This window comes from Sesamum indicum, linkage group LG4 (assembly GCF_026168435.1).
Source record: "Sesamum indicum cultivar Baizhima isolate 11 linkage group LG4, ASM2616843v1, whole genome shotgun sequence".
Taxonomy (NCBI): domain Eukaryota; kingdom Viridiplantae; phylum Streptophyta; class Magnoliopsida; order Lamiales; family Pedaliaceae; genus Sesamum; species Sesamum indicum.
Genome location: NC_142660.1, coordinates 11,597,054 through 11,621,745, shown reverse-complemented (window position 1 = coordinate 11,621,745; position 24,692 = coordinate 11,597,054). Strand labels below are relative to the sequence as shown.

General features: G+C 38.0%; 3 protein-coding genes across 9 annotated transcripts; all 3 read left to right on the top strand.

Annotated features, from left to right (window-relative positions):
- Nucleotides 1-671: 671 nt before the first annotated feature.
- On the top strand, nucleotides 672-3,509 carry LOC148788468 (uncharacterized). Its single transcript, XM_088880098.1, has one exon. It carries the CDS (start codon nucleotides 672-674, stop codon nucleotides 3,507-3,509), a length of 2,838 nt encoding a protein of 945 aa, XP_088736224.1.
- Nucleotides 3,510-11,910: 8,401 nt separating this feature from the next.
- On the top strand, nucleotides 11,911-12,807 carry LOC105160291 (auxin-responsive protein SAUR32). Its single transcript, XM_011077608.3, has one exon. The coding sequence runs from the start codon at nucleotides 12,264-12,266 to the stop codon at nucleotides 12,597-12,599; it is 336 nt and encodes a 111-aa protein (XP_011075910.1). The 5' UTR covers nucleotides 11,911-12,263; the 3' UTR covers nucleotides 12,600-12,807.
- A 4,301-nt stretch (nucleotides 12,808-17,108) lies between these two features.
- On the top strand, nucleotides 17,109-24,099 carry LOC105160290 (RNA polymerase II degradation factor). Of its 7 annotated transcripts, none has more exons than XM_088879802.1 (17): nucleotides 17,109-17,567; nucleotides 17,815-17,865; nucleotides 18,054-18,209; nucleotides 18,469-18,567; nucleotides 18,668-18,726; nucleotides 19,028-19,139; nucleotides 19,518-19,697; nucleotides 19,795-20,043; nucleotides 20,630-20,815; nucleotides 20,902-21,102; nucleotides 21,197-21,319; nucleotides 21,470-21,769; nucleotides 21,869-21,967; nucleotides 22,058-22,231; nucleotides 22,330-22,571; nucleotides 22,653-22,685; nucleotides 23,674-24,099. In XM_088879802.1, coding segments are annotated over exons 1-17 (2,400 nt in total). In that variant the 5' UTR covers nucleotides 17,109-17,432; the 3' UTR covers nucleotides 23,675-24,099. The 7 variants fall into 7 exon arrangements, with proteins under 7 accessions (XP_088735928.1, XP_020548985.2, XP_011075909.2 ...); XM_020693326.2 differs by having other exon boundaries at nucleotides 17,979-18,209; XM_011077607.3 differs by having other exon boundaries at nucleotides 17,973-18,209; nucleotides 18,671-18,726.
- Nucleotides 24,100-24,692: the final 593 nt, after the last annotated feature.

The window sequence follows — 24,692 nt, the reverse complement described above, 5'->3', positions numbered from 1 at the left end:
GGACTGATAAGGATGTCTCAAGAAAATAATGAACAAAACATGAATTTGCACATAGGTCGCACTTCAGATCGCAGGTCGGTGGGGAAAAAAGGCATTAAGAAGGTCGCAAGGTAAGAAGGTCGCAGGTCGCACGTGGCACATTGTGGCTTGATGACGTCTCCAATCGGGCCCCATAGACCCGAATCCGACCCGTATTATCCACCGGACAGGTGTCCAAAGGAGAAAGGGCTGAGTCATTACATGGGCGTACCTGAAGTTGACACCTGTCCCCCAGGAGGGTCCCATCTTCAGACGCTTATAAATACCCTAAGTCCATTGAGAGAAGGTACACTGTTCATCCGTACTTATATTTTGGGTCGCTGAATATTCCTTTCGATCTCAACATCTGACTTAGGCATCGGAGCGTCGTCGGGACGATCCCGATCAGCCTTGTGTTTTATTTCCAGATAACAGGTCCAACTCGGTGACGTGAGTGGTCGTGGTCGTTGATCAAGGTCAAACGTGATCGAGGCGGATCAGTTTGGCGCCGTCTGTGGGAACGATTTTGGAGATAAAACATAAAACCAAAAACATGGATAGATCGGAAGGTGGTAGGCGAGCCATCGAAGAGACCCCGGAGAGGGGGGAATGAAAGAATAGTCCAACTAACACAAGGAGAATTGCAACGAATGATGGAGGAAGCAAGTAGGAATGCCATTTTGGCATATGAAAAAAGAACACAACCTACTGAAAATGAAAATGCCCAACGAAGAATGATACGAGAAAAGGAGACTGAACGAATTTCTGAAGGAATGAGCAGAAGAGCCCCTGAGAGGGGACGCATGGTGGCCCCTTCTGAAGTAGGGTCAAGTTCGCTAGGTGGATGGCGGAAACGAGAACCTGCGATCTCAAAAGCAGATATCGATAGCGTTGGCAGACAGATTCATCTGCTGGGAAAACAGATTGATGAGCTGAAACGAAAAGGAGAGTTGGTGACTCAGAACAGACACTCGCCATTCTGTAATAGAATTCTGAGGGAAATTGTAAGTACAACTTTTAAAATGCCAGACCTACCAAAATATGACGGTCTAAAAGACCCGCAAGAACATGTGTCCGCATTTGATCTGGTGATGAATCTTTACGGACAATCGGACCCTATTAAAGCAAAATTATTTGTAACTACTTTAATGGGGAAGGCACAAGAATGGTTCATGAGCTTGCCACCGGGTAGTATCGAATCTCATGAACAGCTGGTACAGAAGTTCATCTTCCATTTTGCAAGTAAACGGAAGCAGAAGAGGTCGGCGACCTATCTATTTACCATAAGACAAAAGGAGAATGAGACCCTAAAAAATTTTATGGGCAGATTCAACAATGAAACTCTGGAGGTCCAAGACTTGAGGATTGATATGATGGTGAGTATCCTCATTCATGGTTTGAGAAAAGGGCCATTCGCTTCAGCTCTAGCAAGAGACCCGCCAACTAATGTTGAACAGTTGATGCGCTTAGCTCAGAAATACATTAATGAGGAAGAAATGAATGCGATGAAGGACGGGGAGTGGCTAGGTGCCGGAAAGACCCGCGACCGTGAACCTGGAAAAGATGCGAAGCAAAATACTGATCGCGTTCGCGACCTTACCTACCGACCAAAATACCATCGATACACGCCGCTGAACACCACAAGAACCAAAGCACTGCTGACTGTAGAGAAGTCAGATATATTGAAATGGCCACGCCACACCAGATTTACACCTGCTAAGAAATATTCAGGCAAATACTGTAAATTTCATCGCGAACGTGGGCATGACACAGAGGAGTGCTATCAATTGAAAGATGAAATTGAAAGGCTGATAAGACAAGGGTATTTTAGAGAGCTAGTAATGAAATGTCGAGCGGAAGAAACTGTTGCTCGCAGAAGCAGGTCCAGAAGCCCCGATCGAAGGCAAGACAAGGGAAAAGGGGTAGTAAAAGAACCTAATCTGGGAGGAAATGCGCCTGTGAAGGGTGTTATTTATACCATTGCAGGAGGACCCGAAGGAGGAGATTCAAGAAGGTCAAGGAAGCGGCAAAATAGACATGTCCAACATGATCAATTGATCGCAAGTATTGAGCCAGAGGAGGAGATCACATTCGGGGACAAAGATGTGGCTGGAGAAGTTAGGTCGCAAAACGATCCCATGGTGATCAAACTCGATATAGCTAATTTTACTGTCCGAAAAGTTTTGATTGATAACGGGAGTTCTGCAGATATCATCCTTTGGGATGTTCTTGTTAAAATGGGGTTAGAAAATACGAAATTAGAACCAGTAAGGACCCCGTTAGTTGGATTTGGTGGCACTGAGATTGTCCCGTTAGGGACCCTTGATTTACCCGTATCTATGGGAGAAGACCCTCGAAGGAAAACGTTGATGATCAAATTCTTAGTCGTAGACACACCCTTTGCATATAATGTGATCTTTGGAAGACCTGGGCTGAATGCATTCCGAGCTATAGTGTCTACATACCATCTGAAAGTAAAATTTCCAACCAGAGCGGGAATAGGTGAGGTAGTGTGCGATCCCGAGGAAGCACGTAAATGTTATAATCTATCCCTGAAAAAGGGTGAGAGCACGGATAAAAGAAGAAAATTAGATGTGATCGAAGGGGGAAGCCAAATATCTGACGGAAAGTTCGAAAGAATTCGACCAGCTGAAACGCATAAAGTTGTAGAGGTGATCCAAGGAGATCCCTCCAAAACCACCAGGATAGGGTCGCAATTGGGTGAACAACTGGAAACCATGATGATATCACTGTTACGGAGAAATGCTGACATCTTTGCATGGAGCTCGTCGGATTTTATAGGTGTGGCACCAGATGTAATTGTTCATAGATTAAATATAGACCCTACCATGCGACCTGTGCAGCAAAAGAAAAGAAATTTCAGCATGGAAAAAAATCAGGTGATCAGAGAAGAGGTGGATAGATTGCTAAACGCTGGGTACATTATGGAAGTTCAATATACAAATTGGCTGTCCAATGTTGTAGTAGTCCCCAAGCCAGGAGGAAAATGGAGAGTTTGTATAGACTTCACGGACTTGAATAAGGCGTGTCCGAAAGACCCATATCCACTTCCTCGAATTGATGCATTAGTGGATTCAACCGCCGGATACGAGTTATTTTCCATGATGGACGCCTATCAAGGCTACCATCAGATTTTCATGGCAGAAGAAGACCAGGATAAAACTTCGTTTGTAACAGAAAGAGGAATATATTGTTATAAGGTAATGCCCTTTAGGCTGAATAACGCAGGTGCCACATATCAACGTTTAGTGAACCGAATGTTCGAGGACCAGATTGGAAAAACTATGGAAGTTTACGTTGACGATATGCTGGTGAAAAGTTCAAGGTCGCAGGATCACGTAGCTTACCTTGAACAAACGTTTGCGACCCTTAGGAAGTACAGAATGAAGCTGAACCCGATGAAATGCACCTTTGGTGTAGCTGGGGGAAAATTTTTGGGTTATCTGGTCAGCGACGAGGAATCGAGATGAATCCAGAAAAGATAGAAGCCATACTGAAGCTGAAGTCACCAACCAACATCAAAGAGGTCCAAAAACTAACCGAGATAGGCGAGGAATCACACCGAGTTGCTATGTATGATCCTGCAACTAATCGTGAAGAGCGCTGCTTGGACTTGGAAATAATCGAAGAGAAAAGAGAGATCGCGTATGCCAAGATACTACACCATAAAAACTTAATGATGAGGAGTTACAACAAAAATCTGAGGCCCAGACAATTTCAAATTGGAGACCTCGTGCTGAAGAAGGTGGAAGTATCAAAGCACGTGGGAAAACTTGACCTCGGATGGGAAGGACCCTATAAAGTTACGGAGATCAAGCGAAGAGGCACTTATCGACTGCAAGATCTGGAAGGTCGAGACTTACCACGACCATGGAATGTCCAAAACTTGAAGAAATTTTATGCATAGTTATGAACCTGTGGAAGGTCATGTGATAGAGATCGTTTTGTACCTGAAAATAGTTGAGCTCGAGGTTGATGAGAGCTCATGTATATTGTATCTGAAAAAGATCATTGGCGTATAATATCACCATGTTCCTTTCTTGCTACCTATCTCTTTTCAATTTAGCATCTTGCTTATATTTAATTGTAGAATCTGAAAAAGATCATTCGATTTGAAAAAGCGTAGAATCTGAAAAAGATCACAAGATCTGAAAAAGATCATTCGATCTGAGAAAGATCGTAATCCGCAAAGATCCTAAGATCCGATCATTCGATCTAGAGAGGATCGCAAAAATAGTAAGCTTCGCAATTTTTAAGTTCATGTGGTCATGTGTATTTTAACATGTTCATAACTTTATGGATATTTCATTGTCATCTAAACGCAAATATACAAGGGCAACCATTCACGCAATCTTTGAGTAATCAAAAAAGTTGTTATACACTAGATTGTCAAAAGTTGAGTAAACACAACAAAAATTCCAAGTCATCAGTATATAGTCAAAACAATTGTTTCACTGACTTTGTGCCTATACAAAAAATCCCTAAGTATTTGCAGAGATGCAGGTCATGGGGTCATAAGGTCAAGCTCATTCATCCAAGGCTTCCACCTCGTCCATCAAGCTCGCGAACTCGGTACCTTCGATCTGAGGAGATGGCTCTTCAGGATAGGGCTGGAAGTTCTCATCCACAAAAGGGTTAAGCTTGTTCTGATCAAACCCTTCAGCAAATGCATTCAGATTGATAACTTGAGCCTTGCATTTGTTGAAACCCTGCGTCATGTAGATGCTCGCTTTGATCTCAACTGCTGTATCGAAAACTGGGGTCTTCAAGAAATCCCGAGCTCCATCCAACCTAGCACTGCGAACTCTATCAACAAACTCGGTAGAGTTCAAGAAATCTTCACGACCTTCAATGCGACCTTGGACAAGACCAGCCTCTTGCCCAGCAGAAAAGCCCGACATTTGACCTTCCTCACGGGCTCTGGCAACCTTGGCACCATGGGCTTCAGCGACCTCTTTCATCTGAGCGACCTCCGCCTCAAGACGAGCCTTTGCCTCCTCAAGGCGCTGACGTTCCTCCACCCATTCTTTCTCTTTCGCCCGGCAATCATTCCGAATCTCTCGGTACTTCTCCTGGGCCTCCAAGCGGCGTTTGCGTTGAACAGTGCATTTTAGAGATAATGATCGCATGAAAGCACTAGCCTGCAATGACGATGCATGATGTTAGAGGAAATCAGAGTGGATGCGGAGATAAAAACAGTTACCTGTGCCAAGGCATGGGCACCATGCTGCTCCAACCGAGGATATGGATAAGACAGAAGTGCGGCTTGGTCACGGGGCAGACTGGTGTGCCTGTAGATCTCGTAAGACTCCTGTCCTGCTTCACTGTTCAAAATGGTGCTATGGTCTGAGACCTTCCAGTGAGGTGCCAGCCGAGCCCCAGTCAATTCAGCAGACTTTTGAGAATCAGTGCGGTGAGCAGCAAAAGCGGATACCTCCCACTCTTCGACCTCCCTCAAGGACTTCAAGTTTTCATCTTCTGCAGCTCGAGCGGCTGCGAACTCCTCCTCAGATCGCCTGTGAATGTGTGGTCCCCCAGGCTTGGATTTAGGGGGCGACCTATGCTTGCGCTTCCGGGGGCGACTAGGACCTGCAGCTCCACCCTCGACCAACGAGCCAACCATCTCGAGGCTGGGAGAAGCACCTCGAGCTGGGGGAAGGTCATGAGCCTGGACTTCCTCAGTGCCGATATCAATTGGAGTCTCAGTCCTTCGCAAGTCGGCTGTAGGAGTAGCCGAGGTGTCCAGATCAGGTCGCTAAGGTGTTGTGCGACCTGGAGCTTGACTTTGGGGCGCAGGTTGTTCACCAGTACCTCGCTCGTGGCGAACTTGTGCATGCTTAGTCAAACGACCCAGCATGACTTTATTCTCTGCAGAGTAACGACCTCAAAAAGTTTAACAAATAAAAAGTCAAAAGGGAGGCAGGAAAGAAGATAGAGAATCACCTAGTGACCCGGTGATGGGTACAGAAGCACGGGACAGGCGCGCAAGACAGAAGACCTCTTTGGTCAGCAACTTTTTTGGAAAAAAGGGGTTAGAAGTGAGACTATTAATCAAATCCCCATCTAAACCCTCTCCTTCGGTAACTGGCTCGGGCTTTTCTACAGACCATTTGAGAGTAAAAGGCCACCGTTGACCGGGGGGAGGTCGAACAAAGATGAAGCGATCCTTCCACGGACCGGTATTAGATTTAAGGGGCTCTAGATACCTACATTGTCTACGGAAAGTGAGGTAGAAGAAACCCCTATTGGCCGACCTGGTGGAGGTAGTGAAAGAATAAATCGACCAAAAATTATCAAAACTGGGGTCGAGATCGAAAGCTCGCATTATTATAACAAAAAGTACAATGTGACTAATGGAGTTGGGAGATAGTTGCATGGGATTGAGCCTTAATCCCTTGAGTATGCGAGCTACAGGGGGAGCTAGAGGTAATCGCAAACCAGCCTCAAAGTGGCCGATCGACAGAGTACAAAATCCTACAGGAGGGGTGTGCATGCGATCAAATGATCTGGGGATCAAGACCTCAAAATCATGACGGATAAAGTATTTTTCCTTTATTTGGGAAATGGATTGCTTCACTTTACTAACAATGCCTATCCAAGGGCTGTTATCTAAAGATTGTTGGTATCTAACATACCTAGGGGTCTCGTCATCAGATGGGTTATCAGAAGGGTTCGATCTAGACTGCGACCTAGATCTAGACCTAGATCTAGCTGTAGAGGGACCCTCGAGTTCATGCAAAGGAGAAGTCGCAGAAATAGAAAAGCTCGAGTTAATGGAAGACATGGTACCTTGTCGAGGTCGAGGAGGCAGGTCGCTGGGAGTCTGGCAACGATCTCGAAGCCGAAGCAATGGAACAAGCGAATTTTGAAGGAGGGGAGTATATATAGACCACTGTGTGGAAAGACGCGCCCAGCTGAAACCGGAGGATGGATGACAGGTGGCACCTCGGAGATCGTGACGTCGGACGGATGGACAACATGTGGCAACTCATTAAATGCAACGCTTCGGCTTATTGCAACACGGCCCTTCAATTTATGGTCGAGTGATAAACACGCGTACAAAAATCCAACCCTTGACCATCAAATTGCATCAAACACGCGACCTTGCAAAGATTTTCTTTCGATCTAAATTGGGCAAGATATACTTCTTCCCAATGTAATAAATTACATTTGAAAGAAGTGGGGGAATTCTGATAAGGATGTCTCAAGAAAATAATGAACAAAACATGAATTTGCACATAGGTCGCACTTCAGATCGCAGGTCGGTGGGGAAAAAAGGCATTAAGAAGGTCGCAAGGTAAGAAGGTCGCAGGTCGCACGTGGCACATTGTGGCTTGATGACGTCTCCAATCGGGCCCCATAGACCCGAATCCGACCCGTATTATCCACCGGACAGGTGTCCAAAGGAGAAAGGGCTGATTCATTACATGGGCGTACCTGAAGTTGACACCTGTCCCCCAGGAGGGTCCCATCTTCAGACGCTTATAAATACCCTAAGTCCATTGAGAGAAGGTACACTGTTCATCCGTACTTATATTTTGGGTCGCTGAATATTCCTTTCGATCTCAACATCTGACTTAGGCATCGAAGCGTCGTCGGGACGATCCCGATCAGCCTTGTGTTTTATTTTCAGATAACAGGTCCAACTCGGTGACGTGAGTGGTCGTGGTCGTTGATCAAGGTCAAACGTGATCGAGGCGGATCAAGGACATTTTGGTAATCGAGGAATGAATCTCATTGCTCGAGGAACGGCGTAATCCTACGAGTTTGTTAGCCCTCGCCATTCGGATCTGATTGGTATAGCTTTTTTGTGTGTACCATCACACAGAACAAAGGTATATGATTTGTATACTGCATTTTCATGTACTATCACGCGAAAGTACAGATTGTAATTATGTTCATAGTTTTGTTCAAATTCACGGAAGCTGAGCTTCCAAATTTCATTTATCGATTAATAATCAATTTTCTTGACAAGTTTGTTTGTATTTTCGTTTACAGTTTTCGGCTTTTGAAATCATCATTAAAGTGAAAATATATTCATTTATACATAATTTTATTGAAAATATATTTATTTAACATCACAATTCAATATAAATCACAAATTTATTAATTAATCTAAACACATTATCGTTTCACATGAAAATGTATGCAAATTTAAAAATACATATTTTCTAATGAAAATGAAAACGCAGACAAATGGGATTGGGCTTGGGCTTGGATATGGAGTCCGGATATTCTTGGATAACTCACTACGGACTTAAAAAACGTTTTCCCACAAGCCTATATAAGCTTAAATAAATGTGGGTTGGTTAAGCTTAATTCGGCCTACCTGCAAATTGTTGATTTTTTTGGACCCAATAAGATACTCTTATTACATTAAATCAATCACATCACATGTAATACTTATCTCGCATATAATAAGACCCAAGTTTCAAAAACAAAAACTAATTGATGGTATAAATAGATGGCTGGGATGATATTTCGTATAATTACAATAGAATAAAAACAAATTTCTCCTTTTTTCTTTCTCAATGATGAATGGATATTTATACTAATACAACATTACACTAATTTAGTAAGTCAACGTTAACTTTTTCTTTTTCCAGCTTCTTTTCTTCTTCAACACCTTTTTTTTCTGGAATGTTCACATTTGCCTCCTTAAATCTGAACCCCCTTTTGGACTTTATTCATTTGAGTCATTTTGCCGGTAACTAATACATTTGAACCTGAACAGCTATTTAAACTTCATATATAATCCCCTTGAACTTGAACCACTTTCTAAATTTCATTCATTAGAAAAAATCATACTACTTACCATATTACACTTAATTTCTTAAAAACGAAAAAGTATTAATATTAATTATTTATTGATCCTTTCCTCTATCACTAATACACAATTATAAGGGAGTAAGTGATGAACATGGAGTGGACGTATTGATATTTCAAAACTTAACATTGTGGTTCTATAAATTGTCATTTATAATTGAGAATCGAATTGTTCTTTTTTCTATATTAATTAGATAAACATGATTTGGTCTTTCAAGATCTAAAACTGAGCATGGCTTATAAAAGATAGAAATTGAATAAGACGCTTGATGACTAAGTGGATGGGAGAATGATTTTGGGTTGCCTTGGAAGCGTACCAAAAGTCACCAACATGTGCATACACTGTGACTCCATCCATTTTGTTGCTGCGCGCCTTTGATATATAATTTTATTTTTAAGTTACCCATTAATTTAATCATATATTTTAATTCATAATGTTAATGATAACAAGTGGAAACATTGATTGGTCCTTATTCCAGAGTGTTGGAGGGGCGATGGATGTCTTAATCTATTACCACCATTGATTGAGGTTTCCTTTTCTTAAAGGTGTGTGTATGTTGTCTCAAATCTGGCTCATGTATTGGGCCCACCTCCACCTTCAAACCTATACACTCAATTAATGCCTCATTTCACATCACTCTTACCAAACATACATAATTAAGCCGCTTTTCCTTATATCTTTATTCCATGAAAATTTGTGTTTTTTTTGTTTGAATAAGGTTAAGTATGAATGCAGGTCAAATGTTTCAATCAGATGTTGCCCAAACAAGTGGTAGTTAGTCACTTAGTTGCTTGTGTTTAGTTTGAAATTCGAAAAATATATAAGATATGTTTGGTTGTTGTGCATTTATTAGCTAATTAAAGTGGATGTTTGAGATTTTGTTTGCAAGTAAGGGAAAGATATTGTGGTCATTCTTCTTTTTAAGTTTTGGATATAGTTTATCATATACAAGAATGATGTCCAAGCTACAAATGTCTTGTTTTCATGTCAAAATTTTCAAACTTTATTAATAAAAGTGAAATTACACTTTTAGCCCTTTATTTATAGGATTTTTAAAATAATTTTAAAATTGAAAAACTCGATATATTTAGTCCTACATTTTATGAAATTTTCAAAAAATTCAAAAAATGTTGAACATTTAGTTCTGTAAAATATAGGATTAAATGTATCGAGTTTTCTCAATTTTAGGACTATTTTAAAGATCTCGTAAAGTAGATGATTAAATGTGTCAAGTTTTTTAAATTTAGGATTATTTCTAAAATTTCGTTTAAAAGATAAAATATATTGACTAATAATTCAGTTTCAAATTAAAAGTCCATGATCAATTTAGAGTTTACATTTCTTCAACAATTCAATATGACAAATTTGCACAAGTACCCGTGTCAAATTTTTTAAGTCTTATGCATCTTGATAGATGAATTAATTGAGTCAAAACATATTCACGTGCGGAAGCTGATCTATGTCCAAATAAATAATATTCAAATCCAATAAAAGTCCTATAAAAAAATGGGCATCCACCACACATATGAACACAACACAGAAGCCACCTTATTTCAAAGTAGCAGGTGATTTATTTCTACATGTTCAAAAAATTGTTTATAAAATTTCATTTTATCCATATTCTGCTAGTTTTGTAATTGTATCCATAGTCAAACATCAAAGGTGCATAAAGTCAACAAAATGGGAATGGCAGGCAGGAGCATGATTGAATATCACATGACAGCCCTCTTCTTCCAATCTGGGCTATGGCCCATCAGGAGCGTCACTTGCGGCCCATATTTGATTTCCCTAAAAGCAAACTCCTTTAATCATTGGCGCTCTGTCTCTCAATCATTCATCCCAAATCCCGCTATCACCTGCCCTCACCTACACACTAACAAGCTACGCCACCTGCAATTCGCTCACGCCCTATGACGTCGTCGTTTCTGTTTAATTGGTAATAATGCACATGATCATATCACCACTGTATCTCCTCACCTTTCAGAATTCAATGCATATTTAGTCCGGTTGAGTGTTGACCAATCAATTTATTTCCCATTCTTAATTAAAACTGATTTCTTAATTTAATACTATCCAATTAATAAATGCAATTTATCAACAAAATCCAGTGACATCATTTTATTTTAAATCAACTGCCACGAACGCCTCACTTTATGTCCGAAATATGTAAATTTGAATTTTTAATAAGTACAATGTCAGTAATTATAAATAATTTGTAATTATTTTTATAAATAAATAGTTATTATACAAGTTATAAATTTTTATATTAAGTGATGTCCCAAAAATAGAAAAAGTCCTCCGTCACAAACCTACTCACATTTTTCTTCCAACTTAGTCGACGATTTATTTATTTTTTTAACGGATTAATTAATTTTATTATATATTTAATATTTTTTTGAGGTAGGAGTGATAAATTATTATTAATTAAAATAAATCGAGTACAATTATAATCATTTATGTCGACATATCTAATAAAGATTATTATAATAATCATATTCTACTCAACACCGCCTACTATTATAATAGACAGCATCCCACGCACATAGCAGGAAAGCACGACCTTTAAAATCATGGGATCTCAACTTCATCAATTGAACTTGATCTCATTTATAATATATTTAATATTATTTTTGTATATCCCGCCCCTAACGTTGTCCCTTGTCACTTGCCCTTTAACTCGGTCAAGTAGGCAAAATCTGCCCCTTGTGCTTTCATAACCATCACATGTCATCAGAACTAGTGTACCAAAATGAGATTTTAAGGATGTGTGAATAATTGTCTTATTTTATATAAAATTATCATAATTTATTTTATAATATTAAAATTTAATTGAATTGATGTATTGATTAGTCGCTCAATATATTAAAATATTAATATGAATATACAATTACTGTTTATATGTAAAAGGATGCAATTGAAATACCCAATTCACCCTCCCCACCCCACAACTGGACTGGTTAGTGGTTACCACTGTAGAAGAAAAAAGAGAAAAAGATAAAAAGGGGGTTGGCGTATAATCTAAGAAATCCTGACCATACAGAAACAAACCCTGCGGTTGAGAGCAGAGCAGCAGATTCTCTCTCTTTCTATCTCTATATAAGCACTACATGGGCTTGTGTTTCTCTTCTTCAAATCTCTCGCGGAATTAGAAAAACAGTGTTTCATATGCGTTACAGTGTTAGTGGTGGTGTTGTAATCACATATCATGACCAATATACCTAGATCTCTAACCGACTCCGCTTTAACCCTCTTCAATCTCGCCATCTCCGCATCTGATCCTTGGCCCTTTTCTCTTCTCTTCTTCTAGCACCCAATCCACCTCTCATTCCTGTCTTTTCTGTACAGAGCTATTCATATATACACATATTGTTAGTGATTTGTATTTGTATATACATATATGCCGCACGTTCATTTCCACCACGGCGGCGGAAGAAGTGAGGCTAGGAGTATTCCGAAGGGATGCTTGGCTATAACTGTGGGGCAAGGAGCGGAGCAGCAGCGGTTTGTGATTCCGGTGATCTACGTGAACCACCCGCTGTTCACGCAGCTGCTGAAGGAGGCGGAGGAGGAGTACGGATTCGATCAGAAGGGTCCGATCAATATCCCCTGCCACGTGGAGGAGTTCTGTCATGTCAGGGGTCTGATTGACAAGGAAACGACGTCGCATCATCATCATCATCATCATCACCACCACCACCACCATCATCATCACTTTCCGTGCTTCAAGGCTTAATTTGTTTCTTCACGTGTTGTGTAATTTGGAGGTTGAGTTCGTTTCCTGAGTTATTTTTGATGCACCCCACAAATTGAAATGAAACTGTTATTCTTTTGGGAATAGTTTACTCTTTCAATTGTTTTTATCTATTGTTGATTGATACATGTAACAATTGATAAATGTTTTTCATGGTACCAAAAAATGAGATCAATTAGTGTTTTATTAATTGGGTGCAATTCAGTTTTTCTCTTTTTTCTTTTTTTCTATCTCAATAATGAATGGTTATTTATGTTAATACAACATTATATTAATTTGGTAAGTCAACCCTTGTTTGTTTTCGTCTTTACCTTTTTTTTTCTATAATATCAACCTTTCCCCTATCCATTGATTTTCTTCCTTATTAGTACATTTCTTTCTTGGAATGTTAATTTTTCTTCTTTCTATTGATTTTTTTGTTTCTCCAACACCTTCCTTTTTGAATATAATGATTTTTTTTTCTGTTTTGATTTTTTTCCTTCATCAACACCCCTAATTCCTGAACATCCTTAGGATATTTAAGAAATCAATCGAATTATGAGCTCTTTTGCAAGCATATTTTGTTTTATAGTGCTGATGATAAAAATTTAGAAATTTAGTATGATAATAATTTTTGTGTGAGTTGGCGGTTGTGACTAGATTTAATGTGGTTATGAGGATTAGCCCCACCCACTGAGGATCAAGACAATGTTATTTAGTGTTATATGATTAAGAATTTTGTTGCTGGTTTAGTTTTAACTTTATTTTGAGTTTTGAACCCAAATGTTCATTGGTTTTTGTGTATGCTCTATTTATTTTGGTATTTTGACTAGTATGGTTTATATATATATATATATATATATATATGAGAAATGAGTTCATATTTGTTCCTTACTTCGACGTTCTATTATACGTCTTAAGAAATTTGATTTTTAGCTTTGGGGCATTTCATGGGCTTTAAGGAAGCTTTGATTTTTGACTTTGGAGAGTATTATAGGCTTCAAGGAAATTGGATTTTCAATGCATCTGAAGAGAGCTTTGATTTTTTATGCGCCTGAAGAGGGCTTTGACTTTTTATGCGCTTTAAGGGAGCTTGACTTTTCGCTCTGAGGCGTATCATGCATCTCAAATGAGCTTTAATTTTTGGCTTCGAACGTATTATGCGCATCAAAAAAGCTTTAATCTTTGACTTCGAGACGTATTATGCACATTAAGAAAGTTTGACTCTAAACTCCAGGGCATATTATGCGCTTCAGAGGAGGTATGCTTTTTTGCTTAGGCTTATTAGGTTAATCTTAAATTTTTAGCCCCCCTCTATTTGGGCTTCCCAACCTACTATAAGAATGTTGGGCCCAATTGTTAGCTTGAACTCAAATGGTGCTCAATCACTCTGCAAGTTTGGTTTTCATTAGCGTGAAAAACAACTTAACAGTCATTAAGCCAATAATTAAATTGAGGTGATGCTACAAATTTATTACAAACTATATTTGTATAATAAGAACAAAGGTATTTTAAAACTTTAAGTGTAATAGTTTGTACATAGATTTAAGCAAATAAATTTCCCTTTGCCCCACAATAAAAGGATATTGCTTAATTAACTAACATTTTTCTTAAACATTATTATGTGGTCCTTCTTTAATAAAAATCAATTAGACTATCATTTTCTAATCGATTCTTAATTTACGTACATAGGTTTATTGCACAGCGATGATGACTATTTTCTAATTGATTCTTAATTTACGTAAATAGGTTTATTGCAAAGCGATGAGGACTAATCGCAATTGTAATTTCTATTACTACTATACTGATAAATATAAAATATTCAAGAATGTTAAATAAATTAGAACCACTCCCTTAAGAATATTTGCTCCTTCAAAAACTTGTATTCATCGGGAGCTTGACTGAATTCCCTTAGGATTCTTGTGCTCCTCCACACACTCAAATTTGATGTGTCCTCCGCTTGTAAAATCCTCAAATTTCTTGCATAAAACATTAACTCGAAATTAGAATAGTCATATACTTTAATCGACACAAATGATGATGAAATATTCTTATGATACATGATAAAGTTCACTGATACTTTAACAAACACATTTGTTTTTAAAACTTTTACCGCTTTATTTCGCCATTAATTGGCTCGAGCTCTGGATCTGGTTTTCATCTTCAACGAATCAGGCTGTTCTAGTGGGCGGCACCAAATTGATGGTACAAAATTGTGTGATTTTGCAAATAAATTAATGATTTTAAAATACTTTAACATCTCAAATTTTATTAAATCAATTATTTTAAAATTGTGTGATTGATCATATTTTTTTTAAAATTGCACATCAATTATACAATAAATATATTATATTTATCATATAATTTATTTAGATCTGACTAAATTCAATTTGAATTAATTTTTTTTCTCAGAATAGACGTACAGTGATTTTGCAAATAAATTATATAATAAATAAAATTACATTTATAATTAGATTCGAATAATATACTTTTATACCGAATAAAAAAAGGAAATTAAATGATTAGGTGTTATACGCAGGACCAATAGCGTTGGGGATGTGGGTCCCAAATGAAACTGCCATCACTTTTGTCATTTTTTGAGATTTTTATGTATTAATTATTTTGAGGTGGTAGTTGTATAGTGTGTGGATTGCTTGGGTGTGAGCTGCCAGTTGCCATACGCACAGAATTTTGCTTTTTTGTTCACACTGCTTCTAAATAAATTTCTACTCCAAACCAACACGTTACATGTAGCTTAAATCAATTATATGATAGGTGTAATATATTTATTATATATATAATATTTAATTTCAAAAAAATAATTATATTTTATTTATTTTATAATTAATTTATTTTGATTAAATTTGATTTAAAAAATTATTATATTGACAATTTTTTTTTTACACTCATGCACGCTCGCGCGCACACCCCCCCCCCCCCAAAAAAATCGAACATCAGACCTTTCTATATTCATTATATTTTACCTCCTTGTGTTAATAGAAAAGTGCAAAAAATTCCCTATGAAAGAAAAAGTGCAGGTTACGCCTTATGACACTAAAAATCATCAATTTATCAAGGGGGTAAATTGCATTTTTGTATTAACACATAGGGATAAATTGCATTTAACCCGATATTTTATAAAAAAATAGTGTGGTAGAAAGGGTGTCCCACGGGGACTATATTAATGTTGAGATTGAAGATGAATGAGCAGGCAGTTGCAAGTTGCAACTTTATGTTTGTTTCCTGAAGCAGTGGATGTGTAGAGCTGCTTATTCTTGACGTGCTCTACACTATTACTATCCTTTTCTTTTATAATTAATATGAGAGGACACTAATAATAAAGTCAAACAATATTAATATCGAAATCTTGACCAATTATTATATATACAAAATGACAAAGAATTAAATCTAGTATCTTTATAACATAACAATAATAAAATTTGTCAATTTCGATAAATACAAACATTTATTACTTATTTATAATGAGAATAAAAATATATAAGTCTAGTGGTGATTAAAGATAAAATTGTGGTTAATTAGTACAAGTGTTGGAAGTTGGTATGGTATTGGGGGGAAGTGAAGAGAAGGCAGCCAGGCCTTTCAGTTTCACTTAGCTTTCTTGTCTTTTTAAAATTGATTGGTAAAGACCAACCATTTCATTACACATAATACCACGACCCATATACTATTGACTTTCAAGTTTCAACCCCTCACCACTCGCCGCACCTTCCTAACACTACTCTACCCTTTATTTATATTACTTCTTCTCTCATCTTGTTTTTATGTACCTATAATAAATATATTTTTATATTTTATAATTTAACATAAAAAAATAAACTATATAAATTAATATATTAAATTTGAATAGCATATTTGACTTCAGAACGAATTAGTATGGTGCTGGTGTCATCAATCGTTATTGGTGAATATAAAAACCTTTTTCTTTATATGTTAATATAGGTAAATTACTCTTGTTTTTTTTTTGCATATTTGTAGAAATCATCAATTGCAGTAAAATACAATGGGCTCCTATGAGTTTTGTTATAATTATAAATACTTTTTCGTTGATTGAGAAATAACAAATGTCCCATAGAATGAGCTGTCACGTGGGGTGGTGCTTGTTAAACGGTTGTTATTAATAGGAATATTTATAATTTTTTAATAATAAAAGAATAATTATAATTATTATAAATTTTAGAAAAATTCATTGTAATTTAACAAAAAAATTAATTAAGATCATTTTAAACAATTCACATTTCGCCAATGGAGGTAGTATTGACCAAAAGTCAATGTCCATGTTGGGCCTAACAAGTCAGTGGATTGGCCCAAAGTACGTGGCTTCTATGGTCTTCAGTGGCCTGTTATCTAAGTAGACTGGCCCAATAAACATCGGATTGGGCTGAATCTTTCTTCAGGTTGCGATCTATCATCAAAATCCGGGGAGTTCTTAGGCGCGAAATAGGGAATACCTCTCTCGCCCTCGCTCTATAAATGCTGGAAGGATCAGTTGCATCCAAAAAGTTTTCCCTCACAAAATCAACCCATCTCTTCTCTCTCAGCGGGTTTTACTATTTTCACTTCTAAGTCCCTCTAAAACCCCTAATTTACAAACCTCCCCCCCCCCCAAGTTGCCCAATCTTCCCTTCCAGACATAAAACGTACAAAAGTTTACTCTCGATTTCAACTCTCCGTTTCCATTCTCGCTTCAGTTTCTTTCATCTCCATTGCTGGTTTCTGTCGTTTTTTTTGACTTTTTCCATTTAACTTCTTCAAGTGAGGGTTTTAATGAGAAATTAGGGCTTCTTAAGAAAGGTGTTCTTTTCAACTTTTGCATTAATGGAGCCCGCGGCCGGTGCGTCCTCCGCCGCTCGAAATGGAGGCGTTTCTCTGCCGTTGTCTGCTGCTTCGCAAGCTTCCCGTAAGGAATGGCGCGTCGTTTCTGAGCAAACGGTTCGAAATTCCGGTAACGAGGTGAAAAATCTCCTCGCATTGGCTTTATTGCTGCTCCGGATGTTCTGGAATCTGATATTGAATTTTATGTTTAAAAAATACGTCTGTTGGGGCAGCCTTAATTGAAAAATCTACTTGCATTGGCTTTACTCCATTTAATCTTTCTGACTCTTACTTTATGGAGAACAAAATTTGATGCGACACTGCATCAAAGTATTAGGGTTTTTGTTCTTTCTATGTCGTTTTGTTTTGACATGCTTATGCACAGGAAATGGAGCGTTCAAAACTAGGTCAATCCGACGAGAGATTGATATACGAGGTAATAACTATGTTCTGTTGAGCTACAGATTTAATGTGAATGTCTACTTGTTTTAGGTTCCCCCGTATGACTGTTAAAACAGGAGTGATTTGCTGTATTATATTAAGGTGCAGCATGGAAGAGAACCATTGGATGTTGATTTCTGCTCAATAACAATTGATGGAGGCTTGGACAATGATATTTTGCAGCAGAGGCTTCATTCTGTGGCGAAACAAAGGGAGGAGTTGCAGCAGGTGGAGATTGAGCTTCGGGCGCAGTTCATTGCAAGATCTGAAATCATGGGATTGCAGAATACATTTGATGCTCAAATAAAAGAGCATGCAAATGCCACTGTCAAGCTTCAGGTTTTTCATTTTCTTTGGGTGGCTTCGTGATGTCTTGTCCAGATTTGATTCATTTGTAGACGGTACAAGAACATGTACTACTCATGGTGTTTTGTTGTGAAGCTTTTTTAGGCTTTGATGCATGTCTATAGGTACATGCATATGCTAGTCATCTCTCTCTAAAAAAATTTTAAGTTCTGGTGCATTTGTAGTTGGATGTGTGGTTGTGTACCACTTGTACTGTTACCTTGCTGAAATTTTAGAGGATGGTTGATTTTAGGAGCAACTGCATGAGAAGGAACAGAAGATACATGATCTGGAGAGAAAGATTGACGAAAAGGAAAGGGAATTGCATGCTATTAGATTGGATAATGAAGCGGTTAGTTTGAGAACTGTGTTTTTCTTTTATTGTATTTGGAACTATGTGGTGCTGATGACTGGTTATTGTTGTATTGAATTTATACTCTTCCTCTATTTAGCAGGCTTGGGCCAAAGAGGATCTTTTAAGAGAACAAAGCAAAGAGCTGCAGAGCTACAGGTACTCCTTCGCTTTTATGTTGAAATATTTTGTACTTTAATTGGTATTTCCAGTTTTGGATGGATGAATATCCTTGCTCCGTAATTTTGTTATTGCATGCATGACTTATTATGGTTTGCTTTCTTTCAAGGGTTTTTTCTGTTAAATCATTGTTTTAAGTCTGATGAGCTTTAAATTTTGTGTTATTCCATGCTGCTCGTGTATTATGTACATGGCTGAGATTGGTTTCATTTTTCTGCCTGTCCTCTCTGTTGCCTGAGCTTTGTGATTATAATATGTATGATTCACATAACTTTTGCAGGAGAGAGAGGGATAACTCTGAAGCTGAAAGAGCACAACACATTAAACAAATCCATGATCTTCAGGAACATGTTCAAGAAAAAGAGCGCCAGTTAATAGAGTTGCAGGAACAGGTTTGTATATGTTATTCGACTCTTTGTATTATGCATGTGTACTCTTTCCCGCGTGGCATTGATTTATCAAGCTTTCTGCAGCACCTCTGCTGTCACTATCTCATTTGATATACTCTATTTCAAAATTGTATTTTATTATATTCATTTAAACTGTGGTGGATGTAGTTAACTTACACTTTCTTTTGATGGTCTTGGTCCTGTATTTTGGTCTTGTTAAGCTATAAATTTGGTAAAATGCTTTATCTTCCTCTTGATTGAAGTTTTGTTGGACAAAGTTGGATGTTAGGTCATGCAGTTTGTCTGCCAATATGAGATAATTTTTTCAGGTGTGCACTTTCATAAGTTAATGTGCTTTAATGATTACCTTTCTTTATTCAGCATAGGATTGCTCAAGAAACTATCCTTTTTAAAGACGAACAGATAAGAGAGGCACAAGCTTGGATAACTCGCGCTCAGGAAATGGATGCTCTGCATTCAACCACTAATCACACTTTACAAGCTGAACTACGAGAACGAACAGATCAGTATCATCAGCTGTGGCTTGGTTGTCAAAGACAGGTGTTTTGAGCTGTAATAGTCAATTTGGTGTCCAGATTATAAATCTGATTGTTGACCTTTATTTAACTAGAGGCTAAATTGATTATTTTTCAATCAGTTTGGGGAGATGGAAAGACTTCATCTGCATATACAACAGCTCCAGCTTGAATTGGCTGATATAAGAGAAAAGAGTGGAAGTCATTCAGATGGGTCACATGCCTCCCATGCAAATTCAAATGATGCTTCTCGAATTGGGCATATTAATGGTAGCCAATCGGAGGTGAATGACAATAATCCACCCAGTGTGAACTCTGGTAATCTACAAAATGGCAATTCTGAAACTTCTGGAGGAAGCACATTAACACAGGTTAAATTATGCCCCACTTTTTCTTGTTTCCTGTTGGTCATTTCTTCGTATGCATGCTATAGGATTTCGTCTGTTGTCAATATTGAGGCGTAGGATCAATTATGAGCGACTATGAAAAATCTTATTTTCCACGTTGTCTCTTTGTGGCCTCCACCTGCTTTCTTTTTCCATTGATGTAATGCTTAGCTGTATTGGGTAAATTTCTCTGGAGTTAGGAGGTCTATTCATGTCCACATCCCTGACACATTTTTATCTTCATATCATTTCTGCTCTTTATTGATGAATAACTGAATTAGCACAAAAATTCAATCCTTGCTGTCATTTCTTTTTTTTTTATTCTGGACTTTGTAGTGGAAGAGGAAAAACTGATACAACTTAGTCTGTGCTGTCATTTCTTTCTTTCTTTTGTTTGAACTAGATTTTGTACAATCTAAATTTATGCTTCCTCACCCCTCTGAGAAAGGATCCAGAGAGGAGGAAAGACTGTGGTTATGACAGGTCCTGATGCAGAAAGTACTCCGCATCAACTTCGTATTTCACATTTCTATTTCCTTATCATCCTGAGATGTATTTTTCTTCTTACTAGACCGACCATGTTCATGGTGTTGCATATACTCCTTCAAACCTATTTGGAATGCCAACCTACCTTCCAACTGCGATGCATCCGTTTGTAATGCACCAACAAGGTGTACCACACCCATCACATGTCACACAATCTCATTTTCATTCTTTACCTGCAATGTCATCAGTTCAAAACTGGCAAAGCCAACAGGTAAATGATATATTTCATTTTGTTCCTGCTCCTCAATTTTACAACTTGCAATTGTTTGTTATCTGTCTTGCTTTATTGTGTTCAAGGCTGTGCCAGATGGCGAGCAATTGCCTGCACACAACCAGTATCCTGAGCAAACTGAAGAAAACTTGTTGAGAGCTGAATCTCATGGTGAATATGAAGCAACAGTAAATGGGCAAGTTGTTCGTTCAAATTATTTAGATGACAAGGTTAGTGCAGGGTTAGATGCTGACTCTGTGGTCCCATCGCAAAATGGAGAGGGACAGGTTGGCAGCTCAAAGAGATAATTCTTATAGAACTTGCCTTGTGCCACTTCTTTCCATTTCCTTAAGCTTTTTGATTTTGTCATACGTTTTTTAGGTGCATGTCTCTGTAGATGAAAGCCATGACAATACTCAATCTCAGCAGGACTTGCCGCAAATTTCTTCCCAGTTTCATGATGCTCTTAGGCTGGATACTCCTGAACAAGGCAATGATACTAAGGTTAAATTATTGTGTGCTACCACAAATCCAGGCTACTGTACATGAGCTTCTTGTTATGTTTCTTTCGAGCAATTTATGGTCTTCAGATGCAATGGTTATTCTCCTCTTGTTGTTAGATTGAAAGCTCATATTAAATTAATACTGCCACAGGAGAAGAAGCCCAATCCAGTTATTGATCGTGAACTGGACAACAAAATCACGATTATGGAACATTCAAGTTTTGCTATCAATGTGTCCTCATCCGAAGCACCAACGCATGCTGCAAATTTCACTGAATCCGCCACAAAGAGTGCCTCTAGTGCTGTTCTGACGGATACCTTTGTTTCCACTGGGCAGAAAAGTAATATAGTTGCAAAGCCTGGGGAAAGTTATCTGTTGGATGAAAGAGCATTGCTGGCTTCTATAGCTCGCACGATAGGTTCTGGTGGCAGGATTAGGATTAGTTCAACAGTGAGTTGAATGATCTGTTTTTGTTAGATATGAAGAAATTAGTAGACTACAAATAATTTAGTTATGATGTCTGACCATTTGTGCTATGTGTTTAAACAGCTTCCAAATAGACTTGGAAAAATGCTTGCACCTCTACACTGGCATGATTATAAAAAGAAGTATGGCAAGCTTGATGAATTTGTGGCCAGTCATCCTGATGTATGTCCTCTCTATCTTTTTCCTTGTCTCCCAAACTTTTGATATATATTTTTTATTTATACTAAGACTCCTCTATTGCCCCCGGTTTAGTTATTTCTGATTGAGGGGGACTACATTCAGCTTCGAGAAGGTGCACAAGAAATCATAGCTGCTACAGCAGCTGTTGCTAAAGTAGCTGCTGCTGCTGCAGCACCATCTTCATTCTCATCAATGTTGCCTTCTGTAGCAGTCACTCCCATGGCACAGTCCCACCGATTGAAAAAGGTTACCTCCCTTGAGTCCTCATCTGTGAATGCTGATAACTCCAGTTCTGTGAGCTTGCAATCTATTAACCTTCAAATATTCTTTACTATCCTTCTCAGTTCTCTGCAACTCAGAGCCAGAATGGTGGTTCCTTTCATGTTGTTGAAGGAGTCTCAAATGTTAAAATTTTGAGCAAATCAAAGGATCACATGGAACTGAATGGCTCTGAAACCAGGCCTGGGCGGTCTGTACTGCTGACAGTTGGAAATGGATTGAACTGCGACACAACCGGCTTTCCTCAGAGCAAGGGTGCATCTCAAGGGAGGCCTGACATGAGTTTAGTTGGCAGACAACAAAGCAGGTACTAATTAGTATTTAATAGAACGGTCTGATGTTTTTGACTGATTCTAAGTAGAAACTCATTGCTGTATTCTTATTTCAGGACAACTGGTGCTGCATCAAGCCCAAGAAGATAGTAAGTTTATTTTGAATTTGGAATATTTGATATTATCTTTCTTCCTACAAAACATCCCTAGCTGTTGGGGTTCTTGGCTGTTCGACCTAGAAGTTTGATATGATATACTTCAAATCCGCTTGTATATGAAGCATTTAAAAGATATGTTTGGCAAAAAGAATTCAAGCATAGAGTAGGGGGTGTTATTCTATTGCTGATAGTGGCTGCAATAATTCAATTCATAAACAATAATCTGATACACTCAACAGAAAAATGAAGCAAATGGAAGAAAAAGAAATAGATTTGCTTGTGAAGGTTCTCAATCCAGCTGGGTTGGGTTGTTGATCGTCAACATGTGCCAGGTGCTGTCAACTTGTCTCTTGTTTGGTCTGTCTGGTAATTTGTCAGATGAAAATGGAGCAAACTAATGCTGGCAAAATACGTGTCCTAATACTGCACAATAGAAAATCACCTAACCTTCAGATGAAGTTACCTCTGTGTAGCCCTTGCCTTGAATTCTATCTGCCCTGGATTTTATGAAAACAATTTTAGAAGCTTATACCACCAGGTAAAATGAATTGGAGTTTCACAATGGTTTTTTCATGTTTATCTAAGGGTTTTAAAATCTTTCTGCTGTAATAGAGGAAAAGATGATACACCTCTCAAGACTTGGAACAGTGATAAGAGTATAATTTTTGGTTACTGGCTGTGTTAACATCCATTTATTTAAGCTCAACTGATTTGTTGGACTAAGTTGGTTGATTGTGTGGAACATTAAGTTGATACAATGGTCTTGCGTTCACATTGTCCTTCCTCCTGCTTGAAAGTGTTATATTACTTTTTCAAGATTAGTTTCATGTTTTATGCATGTCCTTTCTTTTGGTTTACATGAGTAGTGTGCCATGGAGAGTAAGAAATATGAACATGTATTTGTACAGCCATCAAAATTTAGATTGTGTTTAGTATCTCTTGAGATTCATCAATTTGAAATTTGACTTCTGAATTGCAGGATATTTTTGGATCTCATGAGCAATGTCATGACTAAATTAATTTGAGCAAAAGGCTTGAGATGGAGACAAGGTGGAGGGAGGCTTTAAATCCTCCAGTATTTATCCTATAGAAATTTGATTCCATATTGGCAGATTAACAACATTATATTATGCTGTCAGATTGGAAGAACTGAATGTTTTTATATGTATCTTTGCATAGCGGTGAAGGGGCATCTAATTGTTTGCAGTGATGTTCTGCACCTTGCAGCCTTTGGGTTTTATACATAGGGAAAATGGTGCTCGGTGGTAATTTGGTGAGGACTGAAACAATTAACCTTGAAGTTTCTGTTAGTGGTAGCCCTTCCCTTCAAATCTATCTTACCTTGTATGTTTCTATCTTTGGCAATTTGGAAATGCCGCATGAACGAAAGTTTCTGTTAGTGGTAGCCTGAAGGGTAGTTTGCTTTTGATGTTATCCTTGACAACTATTAGCAAGATATGATAAAAAATATGGTGCCATCAGACAAGGGAAAAATTAAGTGAAATGGAAATTGTATGTTTTTCTGATCAATGATTACCTGAAGCAAGAGCTTAATCTGATTCTTCTAACCCGGATCATCTTTACATTTGCATGCTGAAGGACATGAGGTTAGCCTCTCTATTTCAGTGGTAAGGAGAGTTAAAGCGGCCTTGGTTATAACATATCTAACATAGTGAAAAGAAATATGAATGAGCTTCTGCTTTGTAAGTTGGAATGAAGTCTTTAATTGAGACTGGGATCATATAGACTGTCAAATATATGCCATTAATTTCATATAGACTGTTTTAACGCATTATTGATTTCCCATCTACCTACCCCCCTGCCCACAGTAGAGTAGCATAGCCCATTTTCAACTTACTGCGCACATTCTTCTGCCATCTTCCCCATGTTATGAAATTCCAGTATTGCCATGATCAACTTTTTATTCTCACCCAAATACAGCATCAAGAATCATTGACAAATGCATCAAATCTTTTGAATGTCAGTAATCAAATTTTG